The sequence below is a fragment of the Nycticebus coucang genome, chromosome 7 (assembly GCF_027406575.1).
Source record: "Nycticebus coucang isolate mNycCou1 chromosome 7, mNycCou1.pri, whole genome shotgun sequence".
In the NCBI taxonomy this organism is placed as follows: domain Eukaryota; kingdom Metazoa; phylum Chordata; class Mammalia; order Primates; family Lorisidae; genus Nycticebus; species Nycticebus coucang.
Genome location: NC_069786.1, coordinates 71498558 through 71514430, shown reverse-complemented (window position 1 = coordinate 71514430; position 15873 = coordinate 71498558). Strand labels below are relative to the sequence as shown.

Below are 15873 nucleotides of genomic sequence, written 5' to 3'. Positions count from 1 at the left end.
GGACTCCAAATTTTTTACAGTTGTATTAAAGGCCTTTCAAGATTTGCTTATCTCTCTGGCCTTACCTCTCTTCTCTTAACCTTATATCCCATACTTTAGCCATCGGAAGTTCTTAGAAATTCCTCATTGTACTCTGCTTTATTGTGCCTCAACATGCTGTCTCTTCTTTTCTGAAATATCCTTGAGTGGCTGATGCCTCTTTGAGAAGACTCAGCCAAGCTTTACTTCCTTCATTCAGTAGGCTTTCCAGGCAGGGTTGGCTAGGTGTTTAAGGTACAGAAACTCAAATCAGATAAAGGGGGTGCAGGGCAATCATATTAAGGAGATACTAGGGACTCTTAGGAGACCCAGTCACAGCATAGTTGGTCATCACAGAAATTAATTTCCTTCCTTTTGATGAGATGGTTTCTCATCTCTATTTTTCTGTGCCTTTGTGATTCATGCCTTCATAAATTTCTTATCAGTATGAACATGACAGTGTCCACCAGTCCTAAATATGATTTTTTTTTGGGAGGGGGGACAGAGTCTCACTGTGTTTCCCTGGGTAGAGTGCCATGGCCTCACAGCTCACAGCAACTTCCAACTCTTGGGCTTAAGCAATTCTCTTGCCTCAGCCTCCTAAGTAGCAGGGACTACAGGCGCCCACGACAACGCCTGGCTATTTTTGTTGTTGTTGCAGTTGTCATTGTTGTTTAGCTGACCCCAGGCCAGGTTCAAACCCGCCACCCTTGTTGTATGTGGCTGGCACCATAACCACTGTACTATGGGCAACGAGCCCTACATATGATTTTTGAATCTTTAGTACACACCCTTGTTTGGCTGATTTATCTTTTTACACATTTTCTGAAGAGGTAGTTAGAACGACTTAAATTTCATCAGGTGTCTCTCCTGGTTCACCTTAGGCAGATCTGTCAAGGTCATGGGTGTATATAGTAGAACCTCTATAGCTGAACACCTCCCTATATTAACCACATCCTTAAGTTGACCTAATTTTCATAGAATGGACATGCACCACATGTATGGATCAGTACAAAAGGCCTAGTTCCTTACGTTGGCCAGTTTGTTACAGTTCCTTTGGATAGTCAACATACAGAGATTTTACTGTATACGATTGCCCTTTAGTACCGGCAGAGTAGATCAGGCTCTCTGAAAAGGTGGTGCTTTGGAGAGATGACCAACTCTACTATACTCCTCAGTTCCCATAGGGTCTGTGTTTATTTATATATATATGACTGGGTAATTATTATTTTCACTTTTTTTGTCTTCCTTTCTATTCTGACTTTAAGGGCAGGGGCTATATCTCTTATTCCTAACACAGTATTGGATGCAATATAGGCAGTCAGATGTTTTCCAAATAAGTTTCATAAAATAAATGATTTGTATTAGAAATGTTTGAGAAAGCTGTATATTGTATGTAATAGTATTATCCATATTTTAGATATTTGCTTTGAAACTTGAGTGCATACTTGTAAGAGTTTGCAACATTTATAGTTCTTTAACCAACTAAGTAGAAGATCACTCAACTTCACATTTTAGAATGTAGAGATTTCTAAGGCTAGTCACTAGAAATTGATTCACCCACTCCCATTTTTGTAGACTCATTTACCAGCACTATTTTTTTTTTTTTTTTTTTTATTGTTGGGGATTCATTGAGGGTACAATAAGCCAGGTTACACTGATTGCAATTGTTAGGTAAAGTCCCTCTAGCAGCACTATTTTTTTTTTTTTTTTTTTTTTAAAGACAGAGTCTCACTATGTCCCCCTGGGTAGAGTGCCATGGCGTCGCAGCTCACAGCAACCTCAAACTCTTGAGCTCTAGCAATTCTCTTACTCAGCACCCAAACTAATGGTGCCCGCCACAATGCCTGGCTAGTTTTTGGGTGTAGTTGTCATTGTTGTTTAGCAGGCCCAGGCTGGAATCGAACCCACCTGCTCCAATATGTATGTGGCTGGCACCATAGCCTCTGTGCTACAGGTGCCAAGTCTACTAGCACTATTTTCTATGAAGTGGGTTGTTTTCTTTCGTTCTTGTTTTTGATAGAGATGTAGGAAAAAGAAATTTTTTTTTTTTTTTAGAGGCAGAGTCTCACTTTATCGCCCTCAGTAGAGTGCCATAGCATTACAACTCACAGCAACCTCCAACTCCTGTGCTTAGGTGATTCTCTTGCTTCAGCCTCCTGAGTAGCTGGGACTACAAGCCCCTGCCACAACATCCGGCTATTTTTTGTTACAGTTTGGCTGGGGCCAGGTTCAAACCCGCCACCTTCAGTATATGAGGCCGGCGCCCTACCCAGTGAGCCACATGCACCGCCCGGAAAAGAAAATATTTTATCACCTGAATCCCTTGAATGATAGAATTCAAAGTGGCCTGGGAATATTGATACTACAGCCTGCAGACTCAGTCCATATTTCAAAGGAATAAAGGAGCTGTCTAATAGGGTAAAGGATTATCTGATACCACCCTTTGAGCCTTTGTTTGGATTTATAAATTGTTCTACTATAGTGTGATGATTCTCTTTGCCATTAATATTATAGTACAGAATGTAGTTTTTTTATTAACATATCTCCATAGAATGAAAATTATACATCAAAAACAGGCATAGAATTGTTATCTAAGAGTGATATGTTCCAAAACATGCCCAGCCGATACCTAAAACTGTAGATAGTACTAAACCCGATATACACTGTTTTTTCCTATATAGTAACAGGTGGGTAGTGTATACAGCCTAGATATGCTGGACAAAGGAATGATTCTCATCCCAGATGAAATGGAGTAGCAAGATTTCATCACACTATTCAGAACAGCACAAAATTTAAAACTGATGAATTGTTATTTTTTTAATTTTCTGTGTAATATTTTTGGACGGCAGTGACTGTAAGTAACTGAAACAGTGGAACGTGAAGCCATGGATAAGAGGGGACTACTATGTAGTGAATTATAGTGCATTTTATTTATATACAACTTAAACTCCTTTTACACATTTTTTTCCTTTTTTTTTTGTTCAAAGCCTTTCATAGTAAGTTGCCAGTATGCCCCATTACTCTCAAATATGTTATTTTGTACAAGACATTCTCCTACAAAACCACAATACAACCATGAAAGTCAGGTAGTTAACATTGATATATTGCTGCCATCTAATCTACAGGTTACACTTAAGTTTTGCCAGTGGTTCCAGTAATGTCTTATGGCAAAAGGATCCATTCTACAATTGTGTGTTGACAGTTATTTGTTATATCTCATTGGTCTTTCTAAATTGCAAACAATACCTCAGTTTCTTTTGACATTTATGACTTGGACACTTGCACATTATAGGCCAGTTTTTTCGTAGAGTTTGCCTCAATTTGGGGTTGCATAATACTTCTTCAGGATTAGATTCCGGTTCTGTATATTTGGCATCACTATCATAGAAGTAATACTGTGTCTTTATCATTAAGGGTACATGATTCTGATTTTCCTTATTGCTAGTGGGGCTAACTTGGATTGCTTGATTAAGGTGATGTTTTCCAGGCTTTTGTACTGTAAATTACTCTTACCTTAGTAATTAAGCTATATTTTATAGGAAGATACTTTGTGTCAGTGTGAATGTCCTGTCCTGAATATCAGACATTCAGTTTATTATTATTTTATGTCAGTATGAATTAATGGACTCTTATTCACAGTATGATCCATTACTATCATTTATTTCTTTTGATTCTCAAATTGTCTCCTCAGCCCACTTGGACATTGATGTCTCACATCAAGCTGCTTGCCCTTCACAAAGAAACTTTTCTTCACCCAGTTCAAATTCCCAGCATCTCGTGCAGGGCCGACCTCCTCCCTTCTAGCCCAACTCCCATCCCACCCCCCAACCTCCCATTGACATATTTCTCACCCTGCCCAGGTGGAAGATACTTTACAGTGGGCTGCCTCAAAGGCCTGCCTGATTTGCCTTCTATGCAGACACTCTCATATTTCTTTTATGAAGAGGCTTGGCTTTTATATTAATTTTGTTATAAGAAATACTTTGCTAGTTAATTTCTCCCATTTTTTTTCTATTCACTTTAAATTGTTTTTTCTTTGTTATTCTCTTTTCTTAATGGTGTTTCATATTATGTGAGATTCCATTTGATAAATGGGCTTCTGTAATAATTATAGACGTTCCAAAATGGTCTTTCTGTACTATTGTTTAAAAATGATTTACATAAAATTTCTATATAGCTGTTAGGCATAGAAGGGCAAAGCAATAACAGTTAGTAGGCAGAGTATAGCAGTAAAAATGTTTTGTTTCATTTTTGACTTTGAATAAGTGATTTCACCTGTTGGGACTTCAGTCTCATTTGTACAGTGAATCGTTAGGACTAGATCAGGAGCACAATGAGGTTCGTGATCAGAAACCTATATCCTAAGAAAGAGCCTATGATCTGTATTCAAGAGAGGGAATTTTGGACTAACATTTTATGTATTTCTTTTTAATTTTCAAGCACAGGATCTTGCTGTGTTGCCCACACAGAACGCAAACTCCCAGGCTCAAGTGATTTCTCCCACCTTAACCTCCCATGTAGCTGAGACTACAGCCGCATGCTATCACACCCAGCTAACGTTTTATTTTTTAGAAATGGGCTAGGGAGGCATTTCACAGATGTATGACCATTATAGAAAAAACCTTGAAAACCTCATTGGGTGTCAAGATATACAACTTTAAAATTAGTTTTTTACTAATCTGACAAAAATGTTAAAAAATAATATTCCTTGTTGGTGTAGACATTGAGAAATGAGGTCTTTCTGTACAGGTAAAGTAAAAATCAATAGTGCACATATAGAGGGCAGTTTAGCACTATAAAACGAAAACCTTAAAAATATACCTTCATTTTGATAGAACAATTGTCCCAAAGACACTTGTTGATGATAAAAGTTCATTAATAAAGAATCATATGGTAGAATACTATGTAGCCATTAAAAATTACATCTACTATTTAATGATGGGAAAGAATTTATAGAATTACATTTTAAAAGAAATTATAATGGTTTTATAATTTTTAGAGTTAATAAATATACATACATCAACAAGACTATACTCTAGAATGTGAATGGTGGTATTCTAGGTAGCTTTTATTTTCTTCTATATTATTCTGGAAGCAAAATTCAAGTTCTTTACCATGTCTTAGTACAGTAGGTGTTAGTTTAGTTTATATTATCAGGAATTAACAAATGATCTTCTGAATCCAAATTAAAACTTAAGCTTTAAGGTTTAGAATTTAGTCATTTATGCAATAGTAGAATTATTCTAATAGTAGAAATTATTCTATTCTAATAGTAGAAATTATTTTGGCACTGTTGTCACATATAAAAGCCAAACTATAATTTTAACAAATTTGGGATTATGAAATAAAATTCCTTATAGCCATAAAACAAAATATAAGGACCAAACACATGTTTATATGTGGAATTATCTTAGAAAACTAGAAAGAGGAAGCCATCACTTTGTACTAATCTATTTCTGCAAGAGCATGAAGCAGATGTCCTCAATTCTTAGGACACTCTAATACCTATATTGAAATGATTGTCTGTTATCTCATAATGTGTTAATTTAGTTTTTTGTTCTTTTCCTTTAGAATTTTTAGAGATTTACTCTTTCCCTCCCTATTTTTCCACCTCACCTCTTTCTCTAATCTTAGAATAGAGATACTAACTAGTTAACTGCTTGTTACCCCAGAGCAGTTTTTGGTTATATTTCTCATTTAAAGTTTGAGAAAGTAGTTCATATGGAAGAATATGTTTTTCCCCCCCCAAATATTTTAAATATTAGCATACATATTAAAGTTTTTATGGATTCCACCAAAGCACAGTGGCTTATACCTATAATCTTAGCACTGTGGGAGGCTAAGGTGAGAGGATCACTTTCCTGTTGGAGTTCAAGACCAGCCTGGGCAACATACCAATTTCCTGTCTCTATAAAAAATTTAAAAATTAGCTGGGTAAGGTGGTATGCACCCGTAGTTCTGTCTACGCAGGAGACCAAGGCAGGAGAATCACTTAAGCTCAGCAGCTAAAGGGTGCAGTGAGCTATGATTATACCACTGTACTCCAGTCTGGGGGACAGAGCAAGACCTCATTTCTTAAAAAACATTTTTTTCCCCATGGATTCAGATCTGAAAAATATGTTTGTATGGGTGGCACCTGTAGATCAGTGAGTGGGATGTCGGCCACATACACTGAGGCTGGCAGGTTCAAACCCTGCCCGGGCCAGCTAAAACTACCAATGACAACTGCAACAATAACAACAGAAAAAGCCGGGCATTGTGCCAGCACCTGTAGTCCCAGCTACTTGGGAGGCTGAGGCAAGAAAATTGCTAGAGCCCAAGAATTTGAGGTTGCTGTGAGCTGTGGTGCAACGGCACTCTACCCAGGGTGACAGCTTGAGACTCAGTCAAAAAAAAGAAAAGTATGTTTGTATGGTTCTATATTGGTTCTATAAGAACCATATACCTAAGTGAAATTTTTAAAAGAGTTGAAAATAAAGTCTTGTGTTGAATATAATTTGGGGAAAGTATCAGATGCACTTTATTAAACCACTGCCTAAGAGAAGACATGACAAGTTGCTATTTCAAACCTGGAAGTTACGCTGAGTTTTTATAGGATAGGAAAAGAAAAATCCAGGTGATGGTGGGATATTAGGAGGAAAAAAAGTAAAGTGAGTTTCACTTGCATAAGTAATTAATAGGTAGCATTTCTGAATGGTCACTAGCCATGGTCTTTGACTTTATATATGTATGGCAGATTATTTCATAAATCATAGAGTTCATGCCTTAAAGATTTCTATTTTTTAAAAGGGATAATATGTACTTTTCCAAACAGCTTTTTGAGGTATAATTGACCTACAGTAAATTGCACATATTTAAAGTGTATGACTCGATAAGTTTTAACTTACATGTATACATTCATGAAACTATCACCACAATCAAGATGATATAGTCATCACCCCGTAAGTTCCTTGTGCCCCATAGTAATACTTTCCTCACACTCTTTTGTTCCTGTTTATACATACACTGTTCTGCTTTCTGTCACTGTAGATTAGTTTGTGTTTTCTAGAGTTTTGTATAAATAAAATCGTGATTATTATTATTTTTTTTTTTTGGCTGTCTTCTTTCACTTAGCATGACTATTTTGAGGTTCTTCCATGTTGTGGTGTCAATAGTTTTTTTTTTTTTTTTTTTTCTTTTTTTGTAGAGACAGAGTCTCACTTTATGGCCCTCAGCAGAGTGCTGTGGCCTCACACAGCTCACAGCAACCTCCAACTCCTGGGCCTAAGCGATTCTCTTGCCTCAGCCTCCCGAGTAGCTGGGACTACAGGCGCCCGCCACAACACCCAGCTATTTTTTGGTTGCAGTTTGGCCGGGGCCGGGTTTGAACCCGCCACCCTCGGTATATGGGGCCGGCGCCCTACCAACTGAGCCACAGGCACCGCCCTGTGGTGTCAATAGTTTTGACAGACTCTATACACTTAAGAATGGATCAGGTTCTAAATAAAGTCAGAGCATAGCATGATGCAATCTGATTTGTGATGTTTAATCTTGGACATTTTAGTCTAGGTAATATAATTATAATCCACGGGACATTTTAAACATTCCAGTACTCAGATATTTTATTGTGGTGTATCTTTGCAATGTTTGTTTCATAGTTGTTTATTATTAAATTAAACATTCCAGTACTCAGACATTTTATTGTGGTGTATCTTTACAATGATGGTTTCATAGTTATTTATTAAATTAAAGATCATTTCATGCTTAAATAGATTTTATTCCTTACTTTCTGTTGCATTTTATAGTTACTCTCAGAGGGGGGGATTATATTTTGTTTTTCTCATCTGCTGGAAAGGTACTTTAATTTTAGCTTACCTTTGTGGGCATTTTGCTTTAACCTTCATTTTACTTTATGTTCATGAGTGAGTATATTTCAGTTATTTGTGTTAGGGTTAGTGTTGGTTAATGTTGTATAGCTCTAGCTCTGGAGTAAGATTGTGAGATTTTATCTAAACTGAACCATAATTTCTGCATCAGCAAAATGGGAATAATAAAACATACCTCATGGAGGTTTTAGACGAGCAAATACAGTATATATAAATCATTTAGAAAAATGTTAAAGTGTTCAGTACGGAATGATTATTACTAATAATGGCTATGAAATTTTTTTTTTAATATTTTAACTTTTATTTTTTATTTTTTTTGGCAGTTTTTGGCCAGGGCTGGGTTTGAACCCACCACCTCTGGTATATGGGGCCACTCCTTTGAGCCACAGGTGCTGAGATGGAGTTTCACTATGTCACCATCACGGTAGAGTGCTCTGGCATCACAGCTCGTGGCAACCTCCAACTGTTGGGCTTAAGCAATTCTCTTGCCTGAGCCTCTCAAGTAGCTGGGACTACAGGCACCAGCCACAACACCCAGCTACCATTTGTTGCAGTTGTCATTGTTGTTTTAGCAGACCCAGGCTGGACTCAAACCCACCAGCCTCAGTAGCCCCTATGGGCACTGAGCCTATGAATCTTTTTATTTGAAATTATATTACTCTATTTTTAGTATCTCAGACTTTGAATAAAGTACTGTCTCTCTGAGTCATTGATAGTTTGGAGAATAAGAGCCTCTGTTAAATACCAATAGTGATGGATCAGAAGCCTGTAATAATTTTACATTTATTATCCAGGCGTGTCCAACCTCCTATCTTCTCTGCGCCACATTGGAAGAGGAGTTGTCTTGAGCCACACATTAAATACACTAACACTAATGAAAGCTGATGAGAAAACAAAAAAGGTCCTTGCATAATTTTCATGATATCTGCCACCACCAATAAACAAAAAAGTCCTCACACAATCTGCATGCAGCCCTCAGGCTGTAGGTTGGGCACCCCTGAAAGCCATCTCTAGTACAGATTATTTGTGTTTTATTTTTTATCATTTTATTTATTTATTTTTTTTTTGAGACAGAGTCTCACCATGTCACCCTAGGTAGAATGCCATGACATCACAGCTCACAGGAACCTCAAACTCTTGGGCTTAAGCGATTCTCTTACCTCAGCCTCTGATATTTGTGTTTTAAGAATAAAATCATTTGCCATTCGAGTGCTCATTATAAGCAAGTCATTGAACTTTTTTATACAGTATTTTATTTTACCCTCAAAATAATTGTATGGTATAGATACTCTTATTCCCATTTGCCAGACTTCACAGTAATGGAGTAAAAGCTTAGGCTCTGAAAACAGCAATTATCGGACATCAACAGGATATCAACTATGCTTTCAAAAATACCGCTATGTTTCTGTAGGTGCTGCTGCTGTGCCAACAGCATTATCCCATTTTTAGAATCTACAGGACTCGTAACTGGGCCTGAGCACCTTGTAAACACTGAAAGAATCTTAGTGTAGTCTTAGTTCTCTGTTACCTACTGTAGCTCATCTCTGACATTTTATACCAGTACTGGGCACCTCTGTCTTCACCAGTAATGAAGTACTGGAATGAAAATATTTACAATTTGCTGAATAAATGGGAAAGTCATGTCATAGATCCTTCATAATATTTGAATCTTAAGTTACTCAGATTTAGTTGTCTTTTCTCTTTAATAAAAATCATCTGTTTGCCAGGACCTGGTGAGACATCTGTAGTCCCAGCTACTCAGGAGGTGGAGGCAAGAGGATCCCTTGGGCCCAAGAGTTTGAGGTTTCTGTAAGCTATGACATCATGGCACTCCACCGAGGGTGACAAAGTGAAATAGACTCAAATTATAAAATAAAAATAAATAAAATAATTTTCTCTAGAACTCTATGGATACTTTTCTTGACAGTGATTTTCCTACAAGTGTTGTTTTTTAGGGGCTTTCCAGAGAGCAGTGTGGTATGGTAGCAATTCTCACTCTGCAATCACTGACTTCCCCCAAAATTTATAGTTTAACCAAACCTCTCTCAGGATTCACTTAAGAGCATATTTCCACATTGCTGTAAAAGGAAGATAGGCCTAGATTTAGACACTTGAGTTTCAGTTAAGATTAACAAGGATGGAACGTTTAAGCTTCCAGAGGAATTATCACTTACTTCTCTAGGTACTTAAACTGTTCATATTTACAGTTACCGTAGCTACATATTAGAAATGTTAGTAAAGGAATGGGAATTTCTACTGGTTTTCTAGGAAATAGGCTGCTGTGTAGGTAAGGAACTTGTTTTGTAGTGTCAGGGACAGTGTGGTGATGGGAAGGTAAAGATTGGAGATAAGGGTACCAAGGGTAACACCCTCTGAAAGCTTTTTTAGAACTATTAGATGGTCCTTGCAGTCTATACTCTCATAGTATTTTGGCAATTATTCCAACCAAATTAATTGAAATTGTACTTCTGTATTCTTCTTTATTCTGCTAAACTTAAAGTGAGTCTCAAGTACAGGGATTGTTTTGTTTTGTTTTTTTTTTTTTCATTTTTGTGTCTCCATATATTTGATATTTAAATGTATTTTGTGCTAAAATGAAATAGGCACTGCTTTAGGTACATAGCTAACCCCCCACATGGAGCTAACATTCTACTTGTAATGACAGAAATGTCATTGTAGATTTATTTTGGATTATTCTAGTGTTTTTTTCTCTCATAGGCACTAGGTAAAGTTGGATATAAATGGAGACATTGAACCCTACCAGATACAAGTTTTGCCTAGGACAAGGGAAAGAAGTTTCCTTTATTTTCTCCACCAGATTGACCTTTACTCCAGGATTCAGAACTGTGGCTAGTTACACATGTCCCTACGGGGGTTATCCAATCTTTCGGAGGAAGACATTCTTGAAACCACATTTATAAGCAAAATTATGAAATACATAATTTTTCTATGCACCCTTGGCTTATTTGGATGAGCATATAGTTATTCTTGTTTACCACTAGATAAGGTTTCAATGAATAGAAGGCAAAGTATTTGCAGAGTTTAAAAATGGGTCCCTGATGTGGGTAGTTTCATTATGCTGTATGTACCTTTGAACTAATGTCACATAAGCAAATTATAAAGTTAGGGAATAAGGAGCTGCTTACATAGATGAACTACATTATGGGACAGATAAGATTGATGAATTAGTCTGAGAAGCTGATCTCCACTGAGTACATTTTTAAAAATTTAAAACTCTGAATAGAGATACTAAAATACAAAGTGACATCTTTCTCATGAAAGGTCAAAAGTAAGTATTTTTACTTATTTAGTGGCTACCTTTCAGCTATAGCCATAAGGTCTGAATTGCATGTTTAGTACCCTTTAACCCTTTTGGTGGAGTTGGGTATTTTAATACCTGTCCTAAGTTTAGGGTATTTGTGTATGTGTATTCATATTTTAAGAGCAATATTTCTATTATAAAAATTCTTTTTCTTTTTTCTATTTATTATTATTATTAAATCATAGCTATGTACATTAATGCAATGGGGTACAATGTGCTGGTTTTATATACAATTTGAAATATTTTCATCTAACTGGTTAACATAGCCTTCACGGTATTTTCTTATTGTGTTAAGACATTTATATTCTACATTTAGTAAATTTCACATGTACCCTTGTAAGATGCACCATAGGTGTAGTCCCACCAATTACCCTCCCTCCACCAATTCTCCCCCCTCCCCTCCTCTCCCTTCCCTATCCCCTTTCCCCATATTCTTGGGCTGTAATTTCATATGAAAGCTATAACTTGCTTTCATAGTAAGGCTGAGTACATTGGATACTTTTTCTTCCGTTCTTGAGATACTTTGCTAAGAAGAATATGTTCCAGCTCCATCCATGAAAGAGGTAAAGTCTCCATCTTTTTTAAGGCTGCATAATATTCCATGGTGTACATATACCACAATTTATTAATCCATTCATGGGTTGATGGGCACTTGGGCTTCTTCCATGACTTAGCAATTATGAATTGAGCTGCAATACACATTCTGGTACAAATATCTTTGTTATAATGTAATTTTTGGTCTTCTGGATATATACCTAGTAGAGGAATTGTAGGATCAAATGTCAGGTCTAATTTTAGATCCCTAAGTGTTCTCCAAACATCATTCCAAAAGGAACATGTTAGTTTGCATTCCCACCAGCAGTGTAGAAGTGTTCCTTTTTCTCCACATCCATGCTAATATTTCTGGTTTTGGGATTTTGTGATGTGGGCTAATCTTACTAGAGTTAGATGATATCTCAAAGTAGTTTTGATTTGCATTTCTCTGATGATTAAGGATGATGAGCATTCTGGCTCAGCACCTGTGGCTCAAGCTGCTAAGGATGATGAGCATTTTTTCGTATGTCTGTAGGCCGTGCACCTATCTTCTTTAGAGAAGTTTCTCTTTTTTATTTTTTTTGAGACAGAGCCTCAAGCTGTCACCCTGGGTAGATAGTGCAGAGAAGTTTCTCTTCAAGTCCCTTGCCCACACTGAGATGGAATCACTTGTTCTTTTCTTGCTAATACATTTGAGTTCTCTGTGGATTCTGGTTATTAAACCTTTGTCCGAGACATAACCTGCAAATATCTTCTCCCATTCTGAGGGCTGTCTGCTTGCTTTACTTACTGTGTTCTTGGCTGTGCAGAAGCTTTTTAGTTTGATCCGGTCCCAGTAATGTATTTTTGGTGTTGCTTCAATTGCCGAAGGGGGTCCTCCTCATAAAGTACTGGCCCGGGCTGATTTCTTCAAGTGTTTTCCCTGTACTTTCTTCTAGTATTTTTATAGTTTCATGTTCTATTATAAAAATTCTTAATGGTGATTAGATTTTTTGGTGACATTAGTATTACAGAGATTAATTTGAGCACTTTATTTTCTACTGATGTTTCAAGAAGTGTTTCAAAACTATTTTTAACAGTGTGAACCCACTTTGTTTTTTAGTATCCTTGCCATGAGAAAGAGGACGTGATAAGTTGTTCAACTTATGAAATTCAAGTTACATGTGAATTCTGCCAGGTATGTGTGTGGTATTTTTAGCCATTCTTCATATTTTAAGTTATAAAATATTTTATAGTTTGTTTCTATTAATGTTTGTTTTTTTCCTTAAATAAGAAATCACTTTATTCCGTGTGTAGTTTAGCTAAGATACTCCTATTGTATTTTTAAATTGTCAAATTAAGAGCATCAAAATATCCTTAATTGTCATAGACATAAACATGTTTAAGGTTTTTATTTCTTCTAAAATGAATTCCAAATAATACTAGTCCCATCAGATGATGTGCTGGGAAAAAGCGTTCAGATAGCAGATAGCTATGGCCAAAAAATGCCATAATCTAGGTGGTCCTCTAGTCACTTTACTTGAGAAATACTAAAGGCCCTGAAAAGCCCTGTGGCTCAAAGGAGTAAGGCACCGGCCCCGAATACCGGAGGTGGTGGGTTCAAACCCGACCCTGGCCAAAAACTGCAAAAAAAAAAAAAATAAAATAAAATAAAGTATATTTGAGTGTTTCCCAAATTTTGGGGCATACATACATTTTTTCATATAGTACCAATTGACTTTCCTTTTGAAATGTTTTGGGAAACATTGCTCTGAAGGGTTAACAAATGAGTTTTGGAGAAGGAATAATGTTAGAGATTTTTTTTTTTTTTTTGCAGTTTTTGCCGGGGCTGGGTTTGAACCCGCCACCCATGGCATATCGGGCCAGAGCCCTACCTATTTGAGCCACAGACGCCACCCTGTTACAAAATTATTAATTGAGTCAAATGTATTTACTATATATAATTTCTAGAAAGAAAGTAGTAACAAAAACCAAATTTATGAAGGGATTAGTTGGGAACATTCAGGTAAAATTAAAAAGTAGGAAAGTAACCTTTACTCAAATGTCTTTTTGTAACTGTTTTATTTAGGTCAGTATCTAAAAAGGCCCTTATATAGAATACTGAGAAATTAAAAAAAAATAAAGGTCCTTTTTTCATCTAAAGGTCCTGATTTCATTGTTCTTCTTTTTTTCTCTCATGACATTTACTTGTTGAAGAGACTAGGTCATTTGTTCTATATATTTTTCTATGTATAAAAGACAGTCCCCAACTTACAATGCTTTGACTTATGACCTTTGACGTATAATGGTATGAAATTAATACACATTCAGAGCACTTCTTGTGACTCATAATGAGGTTATATCATAAATTGAAAATAATATCTGTGTTGCATTTGCCTGATTATCTCCTGTTGGTGTTGTTTTATATGTTTTTCTTTCATGGATATTTATGGTTTGTTTTTGTTTTTGTTTGTTTTGAGACAGGGTCTCACTGTCACCCACACTGGAGTCTAGTAACCCGATCATAGCTCACTTCCGTCTCCAATTCCTAGGCTCAAGCAATTTTCCTGTCTCAGCCTCTAGAGTAACTAGGACTTAAGGCATATGACACCATGCCTGGCTATTTTGTTTGTTTTGTTTTTTTGTAGAGACACAGTCTCACTGTGTTGGCCACACTATTCTCAAACTCCTGGCCTCAAGCAGTCCTCTACCTCAGCCTCCCAAAGTACTGAGATTACGGGTGTGAGCCACTGTGTTTGGCCAGTTTGATATGTTTTTCTATTTCCTGTATTTTTTTATAGTTACAGCTCGAGAACTTTGATTAGATTTAGGTTTGACGCCCTTCCCCTAAGAAGAAATCCTTCATTGACTTGTGTTGCATCATACCAGGAGACATCTAATGTCTATTTGTTCGACCTTTAGTGTTGTTAATTTAAGATTGACCTATGAACTCAGGTGCTGTCTGCTGACCCAACCATGGTAAAGTTCCCGTCACTTTTTTTCCTAATCATTTTAAAAATCAGACATTTAAGTTATAGTTGGCTAGATCCATTATTTAATTGAAGGTTAAAGTGGTGATTTTCTAATTATTTCATTCTTTCTGTACTTACTAATTGTAGTTCTTCTATTAAGAACTTTTCCTTCATCCATTTGGTTATTGGAAATACAGTTTATGCAAATATTGCAGATTACTACTTTTAAGATGAAGGTTGAGTTTCTTAGCTGTTGAGTTATATGGCTTGCTTGTCTATTAAAAAAGTCATTGTTGGGCCGGGGATCATGGCTCATGCCTGGAATCCTAGCGCTCTGGGAGGCCGAGGAAGGTGGATTGCCTGAGCTTAAGGTTGGAGACCAACCTGAGCAAGAGCAAGACCCTGTCTCTAAAAATAGCTGGGCATTGTGGCCTGCGCCAGCTGCGAGGGAGGCTAAGACAAGAGAATTGCTTGAGCCCAAGAATTTGAGGTTGCTGTGAGCTGTGACACTACAGCACTCTACTGAGGGTGAGAAAGTGAGACTCTTGTCTCAAAAATAAAAAAAATAAAGTCATTGCGGACTGCTATATGACATGGTTTCTTTAAATCTCTCACTCCATCTCTACTTAGAGTCTTGTGAAGTTCAGCCATTTTTAAATACACAGTTTTACTGTGGTATCTATGGGGGATTAGTTTCACAGATACTAAAATCTGTAGATGTTCCAGTCCCTAATATGAAATGGTGCAGTATTTACTTATAATGTATGCACATTCTCCAATATACTTTAAATTTAAATCATCTCTGGATGACTTATAATACCTAATACAATGTAATGTTTAAATAGTTGTTATATTAATTAGGTAATAATGACAAGAAAAAAAGTCTATGTATGTTTAATACAGATGCAGTAGGTTTTTAAAAATATTTTTGATTCAAAGTTGTTTGAATCCATGGATATAGAATCCATGGATACAGAGAGCTGACTATACATATTTTTTCTTTTTTTACTATTTTCTATAGTATGTGTCCTTTTCAAATCAAAGCTTTTCTGAAGTTTTCTCAGAACACACTATATTTGGGTAAAGTTGCCTATATAATTTTTTTGTTTTATTTCTCAGTATTCGATTAGATACATTATACTATTTTGGTTTTAACTTTTTTTTCTTTTTATTGAGTATA

General features: G+C 36.4%; 1 protein-coding gene across 2 annotated transcripts in view; it reads left to right on the top strand.

The window, feature by feature from the left end:
* Positions 1-15873, top strand: part of ATF2 (activating transcription factor 2) — a 107096-nt gene that overhangs the window by 21726 nt on the left and 69497 nt on the right. For both annotated transcript variants that reach the window (XM_053598112.1, XM_053598111.1), the window contains exon 3: positions 12845-12919. In XM_053598112.1, coding sequence (XP_053454087.1) covers positions 12888-12919 — 32 coding nt within the window. In that variant the 5' untranslated portion in view covers positions 12845-12887. The remainder of the gene's footprint in view (positions 1-12844; positions 12920-15873) is intronic.